Source organism: Anabrus simplex, chromosome 1, assembly GCF_040414725.1.
Source record: "Anabrus simplex isolate iqAnaSimp1 chromosome 1, ASM4041472v1, whole genome shotgun sequence".
In the NCBI taxonomy this organism is placed as follows: Eukaryota; Metazoa; Arthropoda; class Insecta; order Orthoptera; family Tettigoniidae; genus Anabrus; species Anabrus simplex.
The window spans coordinates 934,572,525-934,592,962 of NC_090265.1; the positions used below are offsets into that span (position 1 = coordinate 934,572,525).

Consider the following 20,438-nt stretch of genomic DNA (forward strand, 5'->3'; position numbering starts at 1 on the left):
TTGAAGAACAGAAATAAGTCATATCATGTAATATCGACATATAAGATATCTCTGGTGACAGATTCTGTATTTACTTGACAAATTACGTAATTATATAGCTAATTCTCAGCAATAAGTGGCCCAACAGAATTGCTGTTGCTTTGCCATTTATTAGGGTATAATAAAACGTCAAATATGAAATGTAGGTGGTCTAAATGGCGAAAAATAATCAACACAGCTCACGATCTGAGGCATACAGTTATTATTAATATTATTAATTTATTCTAAAAATCTGTTCCAAGGTGTTTAATTCTAATACAGTGGCCCTTTATGGAAATAACAAATTTAGTCTTGATAGGAGCAGCGCTCGCTGCAAGTCAGGCTCTCGTGTAATGCTATCCAACTGAAGTGCTCGGGCAAATGGTATCCTAGCCTCTTATTAAATGGGAGGCGATTAGCCACCAGTCTTGTTTTGCTTCTTTATGGCAATGAACCAAATTTGTAATCAATATTAATCTGCTTCAACACAGCCTAAATAAACCCTTAGAACATGTCACCCTGAGTACGAGAGAATTCATCGCGTGATTTAATCTACAATAAACACTCTACCTGTGATAGACAAAATGTCCCGTCACCAAATGATATCTCTCTTCGTTTTCTTCATATAATGCAAAATAATTTCAGACTGATATCTTTTACATTTTAATAATCTCGATTAAATGAGCGCAGTTCTTTTAGAACGCATCTTTTGTGAAGATTTTGTAGTTAGTTTGATGGATGATTTATAACATTAGGTGGTCATTTGTGTGTTAACACTTTGATTCGTCGAAGAATTTCGATCTTTAATTCATACATACGCTAACACAAATTTTAAAAAAATCTTGAATTATTCTCATGTAAAGTCGATCAACGTTGTTTAGCCGAAATTGGCACTGATATTGAAGAATAACTGAGGAGACAACAAATGAAGAATATTCATATTTCTTGCTGAATAATTAAGAGAAAATAAAGTTAAAATTTTAGTAGTAATGCAATGTTCAATGGAGTCAGATAAAACAAAGTTATCCCCATACAGAATATACAGTGGTTTGACCGGTATATTTGTTTCTGTCAATTAACTTGGTTCTTGAATTCTGGTGTGGGTTTTCTGGGTCCCAGGGAAGTGTTTCTCTCCAGAATTCGAATTATCACCAATAACATTTTAGATTTCCTGATAGAGTATTTGCCACGCTGATCTGAGCCCTCCTTTAACGGCTCGGCTAGGCAAACCCTCGAGTTAAATGTTTCCTCGCTCAAGGATTTGCTTGGAAATTTACAATCTCCTTCATGTTTCCTCATTTCGTACAACACACCAAATTTAATTAAATTATCGTGCGTGCTTTCTTGCGTTATAGTTGATAAATTGTTGTATTTGAGGTTCAGACCAGGTCAAATAAATGGCATTGAAAATTCTCGATCCGTCTCCATATTACGTTGTTCAGTCGAAATAATTACCGATATTGAAGACTAACTCGCGAGAGCGAATTCCTATACTGCTAATAGTAAGAGTTGACGTCTGGCATTTCTTAGAGGGAGGTCCGTTTACTGCCTGCCGGGGCGGGATAAAAGGAGTGGTTGCCATGGAAACGAGGGGGTGGGCGACTGCGGTTGCCATGGAGATAAAACTTCAGGGCAGCTCGTCTTGCTGGGAGTTGCCAAACCTGTCAGTGTCTCTGATAAGAACCTGATTGTTTGTATAAGAGTGATCGTAAATGGGACGACACCGCCTGGCCAGGTAGTCTACAACAGATCACAGCGGTCAGAATGAAGGAGGGAACAAGTGAGCTGGAAGCGAGGGGTAAGAGCATGTAGAAAGGAATGCTGGAATGTGGCAACATCGTGAAATGGCACTTGCAGCGCTCCTCCCTCCAACCTTACCTGTCAGACGCATACTTTAGTTAAGTCTAGTATAGAGGTTACAGTAGGGTAAAAGATATAGTCATATGTTGTATATTCCAGGTATTATTTAACACACCTAGCTATAAACATTCCGTTTTCTTATTTCAGTTTCGTCACCTACTGTGACGGGTTCCGTCGGCGGCACGACGATGACGACACCAGGTGGAGCACCATCCGGTTCTTTACCGCCTCCAAATGCGCTAAGAGACCTGTACGCTGCGGCCAGTCACCCGGGAAGCCATCCATTAGCGTCCCTGGTATCTCAACAACGTCTCCTGGAGCTGTCGCGATTCGGACTGCGACACTACGACTTAGCCCAGCACATGCTTTCTCAACAGGGCGCAGTCACTAAATTACTAGGTAAGTCTCTTCTCTTTATATAAAATGTGTTCCCGATGTAAATACATTACCGTAACTTCCTATGCACAATGACGAAGCGCGTCTGAAAAAGTAACGGTGAGCTTCTAATCTCAATCCAATGCAACTCGAATATTTACAAATTAAAGTAGATTAGATTAAGAACATTCAACAAATCCTTAGAAAAAATTAAACTAAAAATATATATATAAACAAAACAAAATTCATGATAGTAGACAAAAAGAAGCCCACAGGTAGAGAAAAAACGTAAAATTAAATAACACACCGATAGAACAAGTCACAGAATTCTCCTATTTGATAACAGGCCCCTTTAGGAAATCAAGGAGAGAATCGTGGTAGAAAAAAAAGCCTTCCGAAATAAGAAAAACTTATTGCTAAACAACTAGCTCAGTTTGAAAATCAGAAAATCTTTTCTCAAAATCTTTGTTTGGATTGTGCTACTGTATGGATATTAAGGATATTAAGGAAACATGAAGAACCAAAACTTGAGGCTGCAGAAATGTAGTTTTGGAGAAGTATTACAAAACAAGTTGGATGGATAAAAAGACCAAATGACCTCGTTTTAAAGAACGTAAAAGGGAATCGATGTTTATTAAATACGATGAGAAAAGAGGAAAACAAAGTTCCCTGGACGCGTACTGAGACACGACTCACTGCTCCAAACCATGATTGAAGGTAAAATACTGGGAACGAGACCCAGGAGACGACCAAGGATGTCATACGTCAGGAACTCCGTAGGTGAACTGGCATGTGGTTCATATAGCAACATGAAGAGGCTAGCAGAAGATCGTCAGATGTGGCTACAGTGACAAAGCATTGCCTTTAGTAGATGTTGATAAATGAAATGGCGTATGGCTTTTAGTGCCGGGATGTGTCCGAGGACTTCGGCTCGCCAGGTGCAGGTCTATTGATTTGACTCCCGTAGGCGACCTGCGCGTCGTGCTGAGGATGAAATGATGATGAAGACGACGCCTACACCCAGCCCCCGTGCCAGCGGAATTAACCAATGATGGTTAAAATCCCCGATCTTGCCCGGAATCAAATCGGGAACCTCTGTGACCAAAGGCCAGCACGCTAACTATTTAGCCATGGAGCCGTATGATAATAATGATGAAGGTAGTTAAATACAGAAGGTGATAACTGTTTGAAATTCTATTTTCTGGTATTATTTAGGAATTTTACACTTTTGAAGAAAGTTTAAATATTACAATACGTTTGAGATTGTCGTGAAAGAACGAAGAAAATGTAAGCGAACTCATTCTAAACTTTATCCATCCAACGGGGAGGAAACGGCGTAAAATTTTATTCTAAATCACAGGAATTCCCAAATATAAAAAAATGTAAAACTTCACTGAGGACTTGTATCCTAGCTAGCACTTTTACATCACTTAATTCATTGGGTATGTTCTCAGCGACGATGGAGTAGCAACTAGCTAGGACTGGGAGGGAGCAACATGGTCATAATTAACGTATTACCCTGAAAGTTTTCTGGTTCACACCGTCTTCAGGGATGTTGACGGCGGAGTTCGAACTCACTATCTTTTGAATGCAAAATTATAGCTACATGATTCGTACCGCGTGGCCAACTCGTTCAATAACTGTGAACATTGTATATGTGCTTGCCAGAATGTGTGTACCTCACGAAACGTCTGAACAGCTTATGGACATGCAATATCTAACTTACGATTTGATTATAAATCAAATATGGCCAAACGGTAAGGGTACTGCTGCATAACTTCTTACAGAGTAAGGCTGCCGACTGTAACATTGTAACAACTACTACTTACCACTCATCTTTCAATAGAACAGATTGGAATTGCTGTCTTTCCCGTAGAACGGTAACTTCACTTAATGTGCTTGATAAGAAGGTTATTTTGTATCTGCTTCCAATGTCAAAGTAAAATGTCTGAGAGTACAGGCATTATGTGAAAATGGTGTTTGCAATGGAACAGCATTCCAATACGATCGATGGAAATCATTAACGTCTAACAGAAACTGCATCTGAAATCAGTTACCTGTTACCTGTACCCACATGTCTTGGGAATCCTTCTTGAGTGCAAACGCGGTATACCTATACATAAAAGCAAAGCAAAGTCATCTCCGTGCAGGTCATGAAGGCCCTTGTAGGGGTGGAAGGTAAAGGCTTCCGCCTTTCGTAACCTCGGCACGTGATGGGGTAGAGTGGTTAGCTCTACGCCCGGCCACCTTTGCCCCCTGGAATTAACTGGTACTCATTTGTGGTGTAGGCTGAGTGAACCTCATGGCCATGTGCACCTCCGGAAGTGGAAATCTCGTTTTTTAAATTTTACGACTTCCGACGGGTATTCGAACCCACGTCCTTCCGGGCGAACCGAGCACACCTTTAACGCCTCGGCCAGGCAGCCCCTGTGCTTATACATGCCCCGTAAAAAAAGTTTGTTGGCACTTAAACAGTGTGACAAGACAGCCAGGCGACATGTTCCTATAGCTTCTTCTTCTTCTTCTTCTTCTTCTTCTTCTTCTTAAGGACAGAATGGTTGTACAACCTATATGCTTGCCCCTTGATATTGTGATCTTAAGGAATATGTACACCTGGGGTGAGCTTTTCCATTTTACTAAAGCGAGCGAGTTGGATACGTAATTTGGGTCACGCAGCTGTGAGCTTGCACTGGGGAGATAGCGGATTCGAACCCCACCTGGACAGTCCTGAAGGTTGTTTTCCATGGTTTCCCTTTTTAACATCTGGAAAATGCTGGGTGGCTGTAGTTAAATAAGGCCGCGAGCTCTTCCTTCCCATTCCTAGCTCGCTCGTATCCCATTGTTGACATAAGGCCTGTCTGCGTCAGTGCCATGTAAAACGAATAATAATAATAATAATAATAATAATAATAATAATAATAATAATAATAATAATAATAATAATATCACTAATTTAGCCGAGATTAGAATAGAAAACACTTTAGTGAAATGCCACTCAACTGTCACATTGTTCTTCTTCTTCATCTGATTTAATGGATGTAGCAGAGGTGTTGTTTTATTTAATCATTATGATAAGTGTGAGATGTAGTTTTTACTACAAATTACTCCAGTTCAGGAGCTTAAGTTTCGACTTGATTCAAAGTTACCCTCAGTCTTCTGCAGTATGAATGTGCGTACCTCGTGTTGACGTCAAACCTTCACACTGAAACTTAAGGTCACGTGTTAGGATCATGCCCAAAAAGTTATCAAAAAAATATACCATAGTGAGGACTCCATTGACCACGGATCTGAAGCCTACGAGTATACGAGAAAGTCTATTGTTCGTCAACTGATGGCTCCACGAAAAGGGCTGAAATTGTTGCCCTCAATCTTCAGTCAAGCAGAGAAATGGTTATAGACCCAACCATAAGATATGAGAGAGAGATAATCCAGGCTGACGAGGTTGATAAGGAAAAGAATTCCATTTACGAATTTTCTCTCCCAGATCTATCTGAGCACAACATAATAGGCACGATAAATATACAGTAGTATGTTTAGAAGCAGAGGTGGCATTTGTAAATTTATATGGAATTGCTTAAAGTATATAGGGATTACTCTAAATACTTTAAAGAGTTTGTTCATGGGAAATATTAAGTATTCTGCATCATAATCTCTATTTCAGCTGAATAGATTAAACTTCCAGACTTCCAATTCTAATGTTTGATTTGTAGGCATTTCGGGTATTTCCAATATTCTTCAGGAATATCTCGTCCTACTTCTGTAAATGCAGATTTTAAAATTTTTTTTGGCCGAGTTAAGAAATAACCGTTTCCTTTCAGGGCTCCTGTGGTCACGCAATGTGTATGAGCTGATACCATTTCCGTGCCAAATAAAATACATTATTATTATTATTATTATTATTATTATTATTATTATTATTATTATTAGGTTTCTTGGCTGATTGGTCAGTGTAGTGCGTTCGATTCACAGGGCCGTGGGTTCGATTTCCCACGTCACCGGAGATTTTTATAACGTCTGTAACGTAACGTTTTTGTAACGTAAGTGGTTGAATTCTCCAGCTTGGGATTAGGGTGTTTATTCGCTCACAACGCATCACACTACCAACCACCACAGAAACACGCAATAGTTAATACATCCCTGTAAATAGGGTTGGCGTTAGGAAAGTCATCCCACAGTAGAACAGGGCTCAGTCTATTGTTGGGAGATCAGAAGAATGCACACGCCCGGCGGGGCACGGGCGAAGGGGTTTTCACCAGCAGAGCCAGTGACGCAATGGTTACCATAGCAACTCCGCTACTACCCAGGCGACTTTATATTATCTTCTACTGGCAGCTCTTCGCTCTTGTCAGCAGGGTTGCCACCGTTAGTACTTTAGTACTAGATCTAGTACTTCATGGACATTTTTAGTACGTTAGTTCTTTTTATGGAAATCTAGTACCTTATACGGAGGTAGAGTGGACGCTCTTCTACTGCAGCAGAAGAACAAGAAAGAAATTGATAAGAAGTTTCAGAGCCAAGTATCTATCATTTCATGTTGAATTCTGTGAACAAGTTTTTAAGAGGGTAGATTTTAGTGATCCTATTTTGAGAAATCTCTCCATGTCGAACTAGAGAATTGCAAAAGAGATGGCAGTTTCATCAGTATAATCCCATTAGCTATATATTTCCATAATGCATTTACAGAGTGCTCATGAAGTTAGATAGGAAATGATGGGCAGCAAAGTCCAAAGAAACTGAAAATATTTTCAGTCTGCCGAACATACAGGCTCAATATAAATATTACGCTATAACACACCTGAGAAAAACACACTATTAAACAATAGGTCCTATTTATATTGAACTTGTGTGTTCGACAGACTGAACGGCTTTTAAGTTACATTTATTTGAGTCGACACTCGAAAGTGCAGCTTCCTTCTTTACAAACAATTCCACAGAATCGCTGAAAGAGAACTAAGCATTTATGGCATTTTAGAACTCTTTAATTGAACTGAAAAATCCTGTAGGCGACTACAACTTTTCAAATTTGACGAATTTTTGCGACTGTTTACCGCATTCTCCTGCTGAAACAGAACAGGACTTTTCCTGCTTTTTCTGTTAATAAGACCAGATTGAGAAACAAACTACTGTTCTGTAGCGTAAGTGAATGGGCTCCTTCTAAAGCACGCATCTGCCCAAAATTTTCATATTTCAAAATAGTTTATTGCTTTGACAATATTTTCCAAGGATTAAGACAAGAGCACAATCTGAAATGCATGTTAATATGTTCTAAAAGGTGTGAATATTGAATAGAAATGCGTGAGGATATTCATAGTCATCACATTATAAACATAAATAAAAGAAACTCATCACGTAGTCAGCTCGGAACTGGAAATGTTAGGATGGTGGGTATTGAACCTTCAACATTGCTGCTTCCCATTATAGATATCAAAACCGATAACTTCTGATAATTACGATTTTCTGATTTTTTTTTTTTTTTGCTATTTGCTTTACGTCGCACCGACACAGATAGGTCTTATGGTGACGATGGGATAGGAAAGGCCTAGGAATGGCAACGAAGTGGCCATGGCCTTAATTAATGTACATCCTCAGCATTTGCCTGGGTGAAAAATGGGAAACCACAGAAAACCATCTTCAGGACTGCCGACAGTGGGGTTCGAACCCACTACCTCCAGATTACTGGATACTGGCCGCACTTAAACGACTGCAGCTATCGAGCTCGCTTTTTCTCATTTAATAAAGGTGTATTTTTGATAAGTATACCTTTTTCTATACTTCCATTATAAATAATTCTACTCCATTGTAAAAAGGATGATTTAGTACGTTTTTCCATAATCTAGTACCTTTTCACGGGGAAATTTAGTACGAAATTTTTTTGCCCGGTGGCAACCCTGCTTGTCAGATGTAATCCAGCAAACTGCAAAGTGTGAGTCAATGTATTCGTGTAGCTGATAAGAGCAGATAAGAGCCGATCTGCCTGGGCAGAACAGGAAGTTCATGCTTGTAGGCCACATTCCTCATTCTTGCATTCTTCTCATCTCTACACAGTACATGAAGTGCTGACCCCAAGCAACTGGGAAAAGGCCAGGAAGATTATTTATTCACTTATTTTTTAAATCTATTTATGAGACAATTTAATGATGGGAGATGAACATTTGTTAGCACCGGTTAGACAGTTGTGGTTTACATCGTCATGAATAACCTAAGTTATATCTGGCTGTATTTTCACTTTGCAATCTGACTGCCTGGGTACACTGAGATGTTGACCGTACATGTTCAAATTTCCTTATGTAAATTATCATACAGGGGCTGCCTGGCCGAGGCGGTAAAGGCGTGCTCGGTTCGCCCGGAAGGACGTGGTTTCGAATCCCCGTCAGGAAGTCGTAAAATTTAAGAAACGAGATTTCCACTTTCGGAGGTGCATATGGCCTTGAGGTTCACTCAACCTACACTAAAAATGAGTACCAGGTTAATTCCTGGAGGCAAAGGCGGCTGGGCGTAGAGCTAACCACTCTACCCCTTCGGTTAACAATGGTGGAAGCCGTTGCCTTCCATTCCTCCAAGGGCCTTCATGGCCTGTACGGAGGTGTCTTTGTCTTCTTAAATTATCATACATTACTAGTGTATACAATCTCAAGCGCATTTTCTTACCAGGAAAACTCGAAATTCTTGATGAATAATGGTCATATTTCATTTTAACGATTAGAAGGAAAGTGATGGCATGAAAAGTGAAGAGGTGTTAATATGGTAAGTGGTTGCCTCGAGCGGATTGGTCGCGTACGGCACGAGACGTGCAGGTGTACTGACAGACACCTGACAGGTGACAGGTGATTGGCTAGACAAGAAGAACTAATGGTCACTACCAACAAAGTCCTGGTAAGCAAACACGTTGACACTTCGGTTATACTTCAGTGAACACGGATAAATTCTATACAAACGTCCTTTTTTTAAACCTCTAATTCCTGTTCTTTTACTTGGGTAGGATTTTAAATCGGAGCAGAGTCATGTCTTATAAAACGACGGATGTTCTTTCACTATTTCAACAATTAGATCTCCACACCCGTACAAATTTCATAGGAATAGGTTGCTACTGTGAAAGGAATACATAGTCGGTGAAGGAACAATACCTCGTATGTCACAGTGCTCTTCCTATCCATTATGTTCCTTAAGAGTCGTCACGCCTCTCAGCCCGATATTAATATGGAGTCCATCAGAGCAATGTTCATTGTGTTCATTTTCCTATGCGAAGGTGCAGAGGAAGATTTACCTTAAATACAGTATACTGTAGGAAAGCGTAATTACATCACGCAAACAAATACTCATAGAGAACGGTACTTTGCTTTACACACCAGAATAGGAAAATGAAGACAATGAAAATTGTTCTGATGGACTGCATATCCATATGCGGCTGGGTGGCGTGATCAAACTTAGAGAAAATACTAGATAGGAAGAGCATTGTGACGTACGAAGTTTTGTTTCTTCAACGACTATATCAAAGGATGTCATGAGATAGTGTGAGAAACCAGTCCAAAGAGTGAAAAACAGAGCAATACAAAAAATAAGGACAGAATGCAATAGCATGGGGAAACTGGAAACAAACAGTAAATCAACTTTTAAAAATGTGACATTTAGAACCAAATTATTGACAGAAAGTTAAATGAGTGCTATAAACAAGAGAAATCACAGAAACATACAGAGCTAAAGTTGAAAATGTACTTCAGTTTTACACTCTTGTTAAGTTAGAACTATGTAATATTACCCAATTAATATGGGAAAAGAAATCTAAAGAAGGCGTAAAAAAGAATGGTAAAGATTAAACATGAGGAAGTATCCCACATGCTGTGACTTACTTAAAGTCTACGAAATACGTCAAAAGTGTAAGTTTTTCTAACTATTAAAGAGATTTTGAGTCGCCTAATTTTAAAACTGACAGTCCCTAAGCAGACTCTATTTTTGTATACCTTCAAAACAAACGGATTTATGACTTGAATTAGGCCTATTTTAAACACTTATAAACAGATATTAATAAATTTAAAAAAAACAAGCATATTATCAATGCAATTCTTTGAAATATGGACCTTTGAGTTCGGAGATGATCGATATGTGACAAATATATGGTGATAGCTTCGTTCGCACCGAACAAATAGACTTCTCATGATTAACAGGTCAGTAGAAAAATTCAAGATCTTTAGTCCTTTTCTTTTAGCGTTTCGCCCCGGTCTGGTAGTGGTCTGGTCAGTTGGTTTACCACATCTTTTCACGACGCTGGAGGCTAGTGCGCCGTAGAGACACCACTGCAAGCCTCATTTGTAGGACAATGCAGTGACGGTGCACTAGGGGGGAAGTATGTGCCTCCACTTGTACAACAGCCTGCCTTTACAAAGTAAGTTCCAAGAAGGATTCGTAATTTCATCGATTAATGATGTTAAAACATTCAAGCCCTTTAGACAATTTCAATTGTGACATTTTACAAACTGCTTTACGTCGCACCGTAACAGTTATTATATCGACGATGCGATAGGAAAGGGTTAGAAGTTGGAAGGATGACCGTGACCTTAATAATTAAGGTAAAGCCCCAGCATTTGTCTGGCGCGAAAATGGGTGTGAAAATGGTGTGAAAATGGCAAATCACGGAAAACCATCTTCAGGTCTGCCGACAGTGAGATTCGAACCCACTATCTCCTGAATACAGGCTGATAGCTACGTGACCCAAACCGCATACTCACTTGTTTGGTAATCGTGAAATGACCAGCGTTCCAATAACACCGAAAACATGATGTAACCTTGAAACTTATAGCATAATAATTATACATTGAAATCTTTTTCTGAAGAGTGATTACTTGTATCCTCCTTATTATTTGAGTGTTATGATTGTTGTTATGAATGACGTCTTTGCATAAGCTCAATTTATTCACACTTCACGACCGTGAGCCAAAATTTTTAACCGATGTTGTTTCTGATTTTCTTTGCACAATAGTATAGTTATACAAGTATCGTGTAGCTGCCTGACATGAAAATTCAGTGATACAAATTCTTTTCTACGAACGGAAATTAGCGATAAAAGCCCGTCTTTCTGCTCTTGCACTAAAACTGTACGTCCCACTGTCTGTTTTTATGGTTTAAGGAGATGCCTAAGTGATGAAATATTGTCTAGGGGGAATTACTTTACGACCAGGTAAATCTATCGACACGAGGCTGGCGTATTTAAGAACCTTCAAACAATACTGGACTGAGTCGGGACCGAACCCGTCAAATTCGGGTGTTGAAGGCTAGCGCGCTACTATCTCACCCACTCAGCGGCCACTGGCAGCAGTAGTCGTCATGACAAACGCTGTCCTCCTCTTACCTGTTACGTAATTCTAGGTTAAATTTGTCGTCCCAGCAATACACTTGGGCACATGGTTTCTTCAAGAGATCTGTGTCACTGGTGTACGTTAAGATGCAGTCCACACACGACGAAGCTGAAAGAATACAACGGAAGTAATTTAGAGCAATTTCATTACCCTCACAACATATTCAAGTCGCAGGTAATACCATATAATTAGCACTTAACTCTTGTTCACACTCAGTGATCTACAGCACATGGCACCTCATTGCATGAAGAGACACTGAACCGCTTTTATTTTTCACCTTCGACATTCTTATTTTATATTCTTACGTACCTTAACACATTAACGTCATCCCGCCATCTGTCAGGTAAATACGTGACCTCATTTAAACCAATTAAAAATAATTATGAGTCATTTTAAAAAATCATCATCAAAAGGGGAAGTTCTTTCTTTCTTTCTTTCTTTCTTTCTTTCTTTCTTTCTTTCTATATTTCTCGGTCAAATAATTAAACAATAAATCAGTTAGGCAATCTGCCAATATTTCGATGTTTTTCTCCTCTTATTCATTATTGATTAATTTATGCCATCATAAGCGACGAAGTTAATTCTCCTGGCTTTTTTGCTTCCTTCTGCTTACTTGGCATTCGTGACTATTCTTCTTCTTCTTCTTCTTCATCATGGCCTTTCCCTTGGCCCTTGTTTGGAGCCATTTCTGATAAGCCTTCTTTTTACGTTAACAAGCTGCTCTCACTTCATCATTCCACCAAGATGTTCGCCTTTTCCCATCTTTACACACAGTTGTTCCTAGACATTCCCTTGCTGTTTCTACTACAGCATCCCTGTACGCCACCCATTCACTTTCTATATCCTGAACCTGCTTACTGTCTACTGTTCGAAACTTCTCACTAATCATATCCATTAACTTCTGTCTAATTTCCTCGTCCTGGAGATTTTCTACCCTTATTCATTTGCAGACAGATTTCACTTTCTCTACCCTAGGCCTAGAGATACATAGTTCACTCGTACATTCCTAACAGATTTCCCGAATTCGAAGTCGGTTAAGATATAGTCTATTATGGATCTGGTACCCCTAGCCTCCCATGTGTAGCGGTGAATAGCCTTATGTTTGAAGAATGTAGGCTATTCGTAACTGCTAAACCCATACTAGCACAGAAGTCCAGCAAATGCTTCCCATCCCGTTAGTTTCGATATCTTCCCCACATTTACCAATCACCCTTTCATATCCTTCAGTTCTATTCCCAACTCTCGCACTGAAATCGCCCATTAGCACTATTCTATCCTTGCCGCTGACCCTGACCACGATGCCACTCAATGCTTCATAAAACTTGTCAACTTCATCCTCATATGCACCCTTACATGGTGAATACACTGAGACTATTGTAGTCCTGATTCCTCCAACTGACAAATCCTCCCACATTATTCGCTCATTTACGTGATTAACAGGAACTATGTTACGTCAATGTTATTTCTGATAAAGAGCCATATCCCAGACTCTGCCCTTCCCTTTCTAACACCCGTCAAGTACACTTTATAATCTCCTATCTCTTCCTCATTATCTCCCCTTACCCGAATATCACTTACTCCTAGCACATCCAGTGCATCCTCTTTGCTTACTCAACCAGTTCTACTTTCTTTCTTCCATAAGCACCATTAATATTGATAGCTCCCCATTGAATTCCATTTCGTTCGCCAAGTTGTTTCCAAGGAGTCCCTCGCCTGTCAAATGGGAGTGGAACCCCGTTACTCCTATAGGTCCGAGGCCTGCTTAAAGTGTTCTGAGTTCGGTAAATTCATGAAGCAGGATGTTATCCTACTTGCACATAGTCCAAGTGAGGATCTCTCCTCTAACGGGTTATGGACCACCGGTGAATTGTATAGTCCTGGCCGCCTGAGCACAAGGTGGGCCATGACTCAGAATATGTCCGAGATGCCCACTCCCATTCCATAGCAACTGGTATCCCGACTCTCAGGACCACTTACTAGGTCACTCAGCCGTTGCCCATGGTTCACGAACTAGGACATGACTACAGTAACCCACACCATGAACCATGCAAAGTCTTTGTGAAATATAAATTATTTCCACAGTTTACTTATTACATACGGCAAAAGCCTAGAACAGGGATGGCGAACCTTTCCCAACTAGTGTGCCATTTTATGTCTGATTTATTTTTCTCAACTGTATACTGTGCCACTTGTTGTTTTCTTATGGAATGGCTACAATCCCCGCCCCCACAATCCACCACCGACTTCCATCCCTAATTCCAAATTATGTTTGATAATACGTAATTACACATACACCGTAAAATAATACATTTCATTGCATGTTCCGTGGTAGTATTTTGCCAATACCGCAAAAATACATTTTAATATGTAAGTTTTAAGAATACCTAACATTATTTTTGTTTTAATATAATAAGCGCCCATTGTAACACACTTCGTCATTGAGTATTATTGGACATAGCAATCAAAAATACTAATATTGCCGAAGGACTTTAAATGAAATGTCGTTCTCAACTTTAGTGTGAAACTTGTTGCTGAATCTTAGTAGCCATGTCATTTATGTTAGGGTCTTAACTTGTCTTCGATAACACACAAGAAGCTCTTAGGTCTGAACTAAGACTGTTTCTAACAGTTGACTTCACATGTTTATTGCATAAAATAGCTGTTCGCAGGCGTATGATGAACCAAAGAAAGTAACAAACGCTGTAGCAACTTTCCTCATGGCCGAAAACATCTCTGGGAGGCTGTTCCGCTGTTCAAGTATTAAGCTCTGTGGCTTCTGGAAAGAATATTCATCACCAACAGCACACCCGATTTTCAACAGTTCTTCACCAAGTTGTAGGAATTTGTTTGCCGATGTACTGTACTGCTTACTTGAAATTCAGTCAACTTCATTTCTAAACTGTCAATATATAACCACGCAAAAAATGGCCTTAATAGCACTCATTTGTGCACTATAAGGTTTTGAAATAAAGTGCGATAGTTTCTCCAAATCTCGAAGTTGAGATAATCTCTTGGCAACTATTTTTCTTACAAAATTCGAAACAATTAACAGTTATGCACTACGAATAATTACGCGATTCTGGCAACCACACATGAGCCAAACTTCGCTAATTGGCTGATGTGGGTGAGCGAATGGTTCGTCGGACGCCTCTGACATTTATCTCACTTGACTTCCGGACCTATCAGTGTTGAAGTGTTGCCATAATGTACGTCTGAATGGAACTAGAATTTAGATTTTCGGTATATATTTCTTAAACCTGAAACATTGTAACTATACCATGCACGAGATATGTTTAGTCTACAGTACAAGACGTACATAAAAACGTTATTATGTGCATGTGGTGTGCCACCGAAATCGTGTTCGCGTGTCACCAAGTGACACGCGTGGCATAGGTTCGCCATCCCTGGCCTAGAAGATTTTTAAGACCATTCGCATAATCCCTACATCGTGATGGTATTTTTGCAGTGAACGATACATTTCAATTTCAAATCTTATACGTACACAAATAACAGAAAACACACCAGCACATTGTTCTGTGAATTGAGAATTCTACGTTTGTCACGCGTTCTTGCACGCAAAACTTTCGTAACTTAAATGGAATTAAAGGGAGACAGAGCTCGGTAATTGATATTTTAGTTTGCTATTTGCTTTACGTCGCACCGACACAGATAGGACTTACGGCGACGATGGGATAGGAAAGGCCTAGGATGGGGAGGAAGCAACGGTGGCCTTAATCAAGGTACAATCCCAGTATTTGCCTGGTGTGAAAATGGGAAACCACGGAAAACCAGCTTCAGGGCTGCTGACAGTGGGGTTCGAACCCACTATCTCCCGGATGCAAGCTCACAGCTGCGCGACCTTAACCACACGGCCAACTCGCCCGGTGATATTTTAGTGAGTCGACAGATACCGTGAAAATGTCCTGAAGGAACTGATCTGGTACTTGAGAAAGAGAAGAAGATATACAAAAGGTCATTATGAGAAAATATCAATACCATAGGAACATTAAACCCGTTCCTCTGCTAATGCGGGTATATTCGTTGCTAGTATCACGTTCATTCTCGTCCGATACTGGGTATAACCGTTTACATGTATTAGTAGTTATTAATATTCAAGCAACTCCCCCATGAGGAGACTGTCACAAGGACAAAGTATATCAACTACGAAGCAAAGCAAAGTCATCTCCGTACAGGCCATGAAGGCCCTTAGAGGAGTGGCCTCCACGGTATGCACCAGCCATGCGTCTTGGTGGGTGTGCTATTTACTAACTGATGAGCCCAACTTAGCACACTGGGGCGAAAAGCTGGCAACCAGGAATGAGTTAGCTGGAAAATTTATAGTGCCCAATAACGGACCAATTACATCGGTATTATAAATTTACTCATTCGGTACAAATATTTCAGGTTCCCTGTGGGAATCAACATCTATATCATCAAATTATCCTATGTCAACGCGTTAAATACCGGTTATGTTGGTCAAAAGTGAATTTCGAATACAAAACAAAAGTAAGGTACGATGGATTTAAAGCGACTAGTACGAGCACTGTTTTTTAGAATTACGTAATCGGTTACGTAAGATGAAAATATGATTACTCGTATGGTAGATTGAATGGTTAAGTTGGCCTGCAGGAAATGGAAACAGTCTACTAACAGTTTTGTTGGGTGTGGATGAAGTGAATGGGTTGTTTGAACAAGGAAACAACGAATTATCGTATTCCACCCTGAGAAAAAATGGCGACAGCATTACCGACGGATATGTAACGTCTTATGAAACAGACACAGTGAAATGATGATGTACAAAACTTCGCTTGCAGGAGCTATTGTGTTCAGACGAAACAGAGAAAGGGAAATGCATATATATCTGTATGTGAGTGCCCGACGTTCGCTGGAGCTACATAACAAAACTATCACCCTGAAGCAACTTGGTGATAGAAATTTATGGGCCTTTGTTCTAAATTCGCTAAGCTTCTCCGACCCGGCAGAGTAAAAAAAAAAAAAAACATTCATCTAACAGATGCGGCCTAATATATCAGATCTTAAATCAGACGCTCAAGATATTAATTTAAAGTAAGGTGCTCGGGGACATAGGCTGGATCTAATCTCTGCTGGTCAGGAGTCACACACACAAAACAATGTCCGGCTTAGGCTAATAGCAGCAGGCATATTGTAATTATCAATACAGCAGCTTGCCTCAGGACCAGACTGAGTTATGACTTTTGTGAAAACATATGATGCTTCCTTAGTGTATCATTGCCGGAGAACTTCACCCAGGCGCATTAACTCTTTCCTGTTCAGTCAAATTTATGCGAAGGATCTTCAAATGTTCAAGAGTTTTATATACTGTAGAAGAATCCGAATGAAATATGAAGAATTATGAATATACAGTGTATCTTAAAGTGATTATTGTTCAAATCCTTACCAAGGTATGTTGAATTCACAAAAATAAAAAAAATCACTCATTGTAATTTGCAATTCAAGTGAAATATTCCGTAAACATTAATTTCGAAATAACCTTTAATTTTGATTCATATGAGATGGGGGATGAATAAATGGTCATTTTCTTATAACTGATATCTTGAAGGGAAATATGACCATAAGAACAACGACCACGAGCGAGGTGTAATTCGCGTTAGTACGACATGAGTTGTAGGTAGCATAATAATAATAATAATAATAATAATAATAATAATAATAATAATAATAATAATAATAATAATAATGATAATGCAGCCAGATGGCCATATACAATGTCTATTAGGCTATTGTAAGTAATCAACGGATAATTACAATTATTTTAATTTTACAATAATGCATAAGGGATTTTGCAAGGACTTAGATTGTATGTTAGACTAAAATTACTCTTCCAGGCAGAATTTCGTTACGGTGGTCCCCCTTTTGGGGCACTTTAGAACGTGATATCTCTCACAATGTACATTGCAACGGTCACGCACATATTATTCATCAGGTGCCTGATAGATTTTCCTTCTGTATAATCGGTAGTGAAAACCATGCTTTGCCATTCGAGTCACAGGGTATCGCAATTCATAGTTAGCTCCCGTCCATCTGCGGGAAGTCACTGCCTCTGTGACGTAGAATTCCATCCGTACATATCTCTTTTCCTGTAGTTCTTTGAATAGCTGGTTATAATCTAGAGTATATGGTAGCACATTGCGGCATTGAAGATACTAAAGAAGAAAGGTCTCTCTTTTCTTCTCATACATTAGACGGTACATTATGTAACTTGATAGACCTAGCACCTTCTTTAAGTATGTAGCCTTCACCTTTTCGATCTCGCTCTTGTCTCCCAAGGTGAAGTTATCCCATATCAAATTTAGGCCATAAATCAAAATTGGTATCATCTTGATCTTTATAAACTGTAACTGACGTAATAGTGTTGAGGCGATGTACAGTACTGTGCTGCAGATCAATATATTCCGATCTAGTTCACGTTATGTGTAACTTATCATACATAAAAATCAAATCAAAACCTCCGTACAGGCCATAAAGACCCTTTGAGGAATTGAAGGTAAAGCTCTGCATATTATCAACCTCAATGCTAAGTGGTATAGAATGGTTAGGTATATGCTTGGCCGCCTTTATCTCCAGTAATTAACCTGGTATTTACATGTATTGTGAGTGGACCATGTGCTGCTCCAGAAGTGGAAATTTGTTCCAAAAGTTTTCGACATCCTGAAGAAGTTAACCCAGCACGCATTTAGTGCCCCGCTAAGGCAGTCTCCATACTCTAGATCAGTGGTATTAAAAGTGTGGCACACGTAGACTTTAAATCCCCAGCCACAACTCTTTTATGTCTCAGTGTTTCCAGGGACCCTGTGCGACCGGGATGAGCTACGGGAGATGATGACGGTGATGATGGCAACCAGCAATAATAATTTGTTATTTCTGGTATAATCGCAATGTACTCATACTTCGAAGGTACAAAGGTAAAATAATTGGATTTTGGGTGTAGACAAACCAAAAAGTTTGAATATCACTGTTCTAGACAATATTCTTTAAATTTTAGTTAATAAAATGGCCATTACTGTGCGACTCATTGGCCGAATGGTCACCGTTCGATTCCCGGACGGGTCGGGGATTTCAATCATGTCTGATTAATTCTTCTGACCCGGGGACTGGGTGTTTGTGTTTGTCCCAAAACTTTCCTCTTCATATTCAGATAACATACTACACTACCAAACACCACAGAAACACGCAATAGTGATTACATCCCTCCATACATAGTTGGCGTCAGGAAGGGCATCCGGACCTGAAACAAGGCCAAATCTACATGTGTGACAAAGTTCACACCCACGATCCCACAGATGTGGGAAAGTTGTAGATAAAGAAGAAGAAGAAAATGTCCATCACTAATCAAATTAAAATACATATTAGTTGTGAGACTTACGCATTTAATTTTATGTTTCAACTACCTCCAAATTTGTACCTTGTTATACTGGTCCTACGTCGCACCCATTCAGAGTGTTCTTATGGCGACGATGGTATAGGCCAAGGCCAGAACGGGGATGGAAGTGTCTGTAGCTTTAATTAAGATACAGCCTCAGCATTTTACCGATGTAAAAATGGGAAACCAATGAAAAAGCATCTTCAAAGATGCAAACAGTGGGGTGCGAACCCACCATCTCCTGAAAGGCCTGAACAGTGCTGCCAAGTCTCTCAGTCCAAATTCTTACAATTTGAATGTGTGTAGGTTGTGTTTGAAGGGCTGCCTATTCGAAGTGGTTAAAAACAGGCTCAGTTCAGCCAGAAGAACGTGGGTTCGATGTTTTGACAGGAATTCCAAAATTTTCGAAACGATGTTTCAACTTGTGGAGAGGCACGTAGCTCCGAGGTTCACTCAGCCTACACTGAAAATGAGTACCTGGTTAATTCCTGGGTACAAAGACAACCCGGTATAGGGTAACAACTTTATGCCACTTATACCTTCCACTTCTCCAAGGACATCATGGCCTGAATAGAGACGGGTGCAAAGGCGGTCGGATGTAGCGCTAACCACTGTATCCTATTTAGTGGCAAGAATAAGGTTGAAATACTTTACCTTCCACTTCTCCTTGCTCCATTATGATCTGTACGGAGATTGCTTTGCTTTGCAGGTTGCTTTTCATGATTCATTGTTCCTTCCATCAAGTAACGGCATATGCACAGGTTTGCGGTGGGAGTAACCATTATGGGTTGTATGTAGATTGTTGGGAAACAAAGATACATATTGCTTGCTAATAGTTGTTATGATGGAGCACGACATGGAATGGCGAAGGTTTGCCGTCACGGAAATAAGCCGAAACAAATGGCGGATGAGAAATTAAATTTCAACTAACCTCAATTACAGATGAGGGAAGAGTGTGGGTGGGAATGGAAACAAGAGAGAGATAGAGAAATTAAGCGAAGTATTTAAGGTGTAAATGACCTGAAAAACGGTTAAAGCATTCTCCTAATTTCATATTCAAATTCAATTCAAATTGTTCTGGAACAGTAAACGCGGTGATGGGGATGACCAAACAAAGAGCGCAGATCGTTATTACCCGTTAAGAAACAATGAACAAAGTGCGGTGTTGAAACTGTTCTTCTGAGTCGGAAGGTGATGTCAGGTAAGCCCGGCGCTAGCATTTGTCATGATTGTTTCACATGTTAAGTACTTTAATGTATGCTAATGTCACTACCATTCAGATCCTTTGTGAAAAATTTACCGTTAAAATAATTGTTTCTCACTTGAGTTCATAACAGTTTTATTCGAGATTGATGCTTAATATGGTATTTTTAAACCGATATATAATGCTTTCCTACTTTTTGCGCTGGTGTTAATGCACTTAAGAAGCAAAC

The 20,438-nt window shown here is 39.7% G+C and overlaps 1 protein-coding gene across 1 annotated transcript in view; it reads left to right on the forward strand.

The window, feature by feature from the left end:
* The window catches only part of LOC136857538 (paired box protein Pax-6), a 516,728-nt gene that overhangs the window by 352,350 nt on the left and 143,940 nt on the right, over positions 1–20,438 (forward strand). Inside the window, exon 4 of the mRNA XM_068225094.1 lies at positions 2,026–2,277. Coding sequence (XP_068081195.1) covers positions 2,026–2,277 — 252 coding nt within the window. The remainder of the gene's footprint in view (positions 1–2,025; positions 2,278–20,438) is intronic.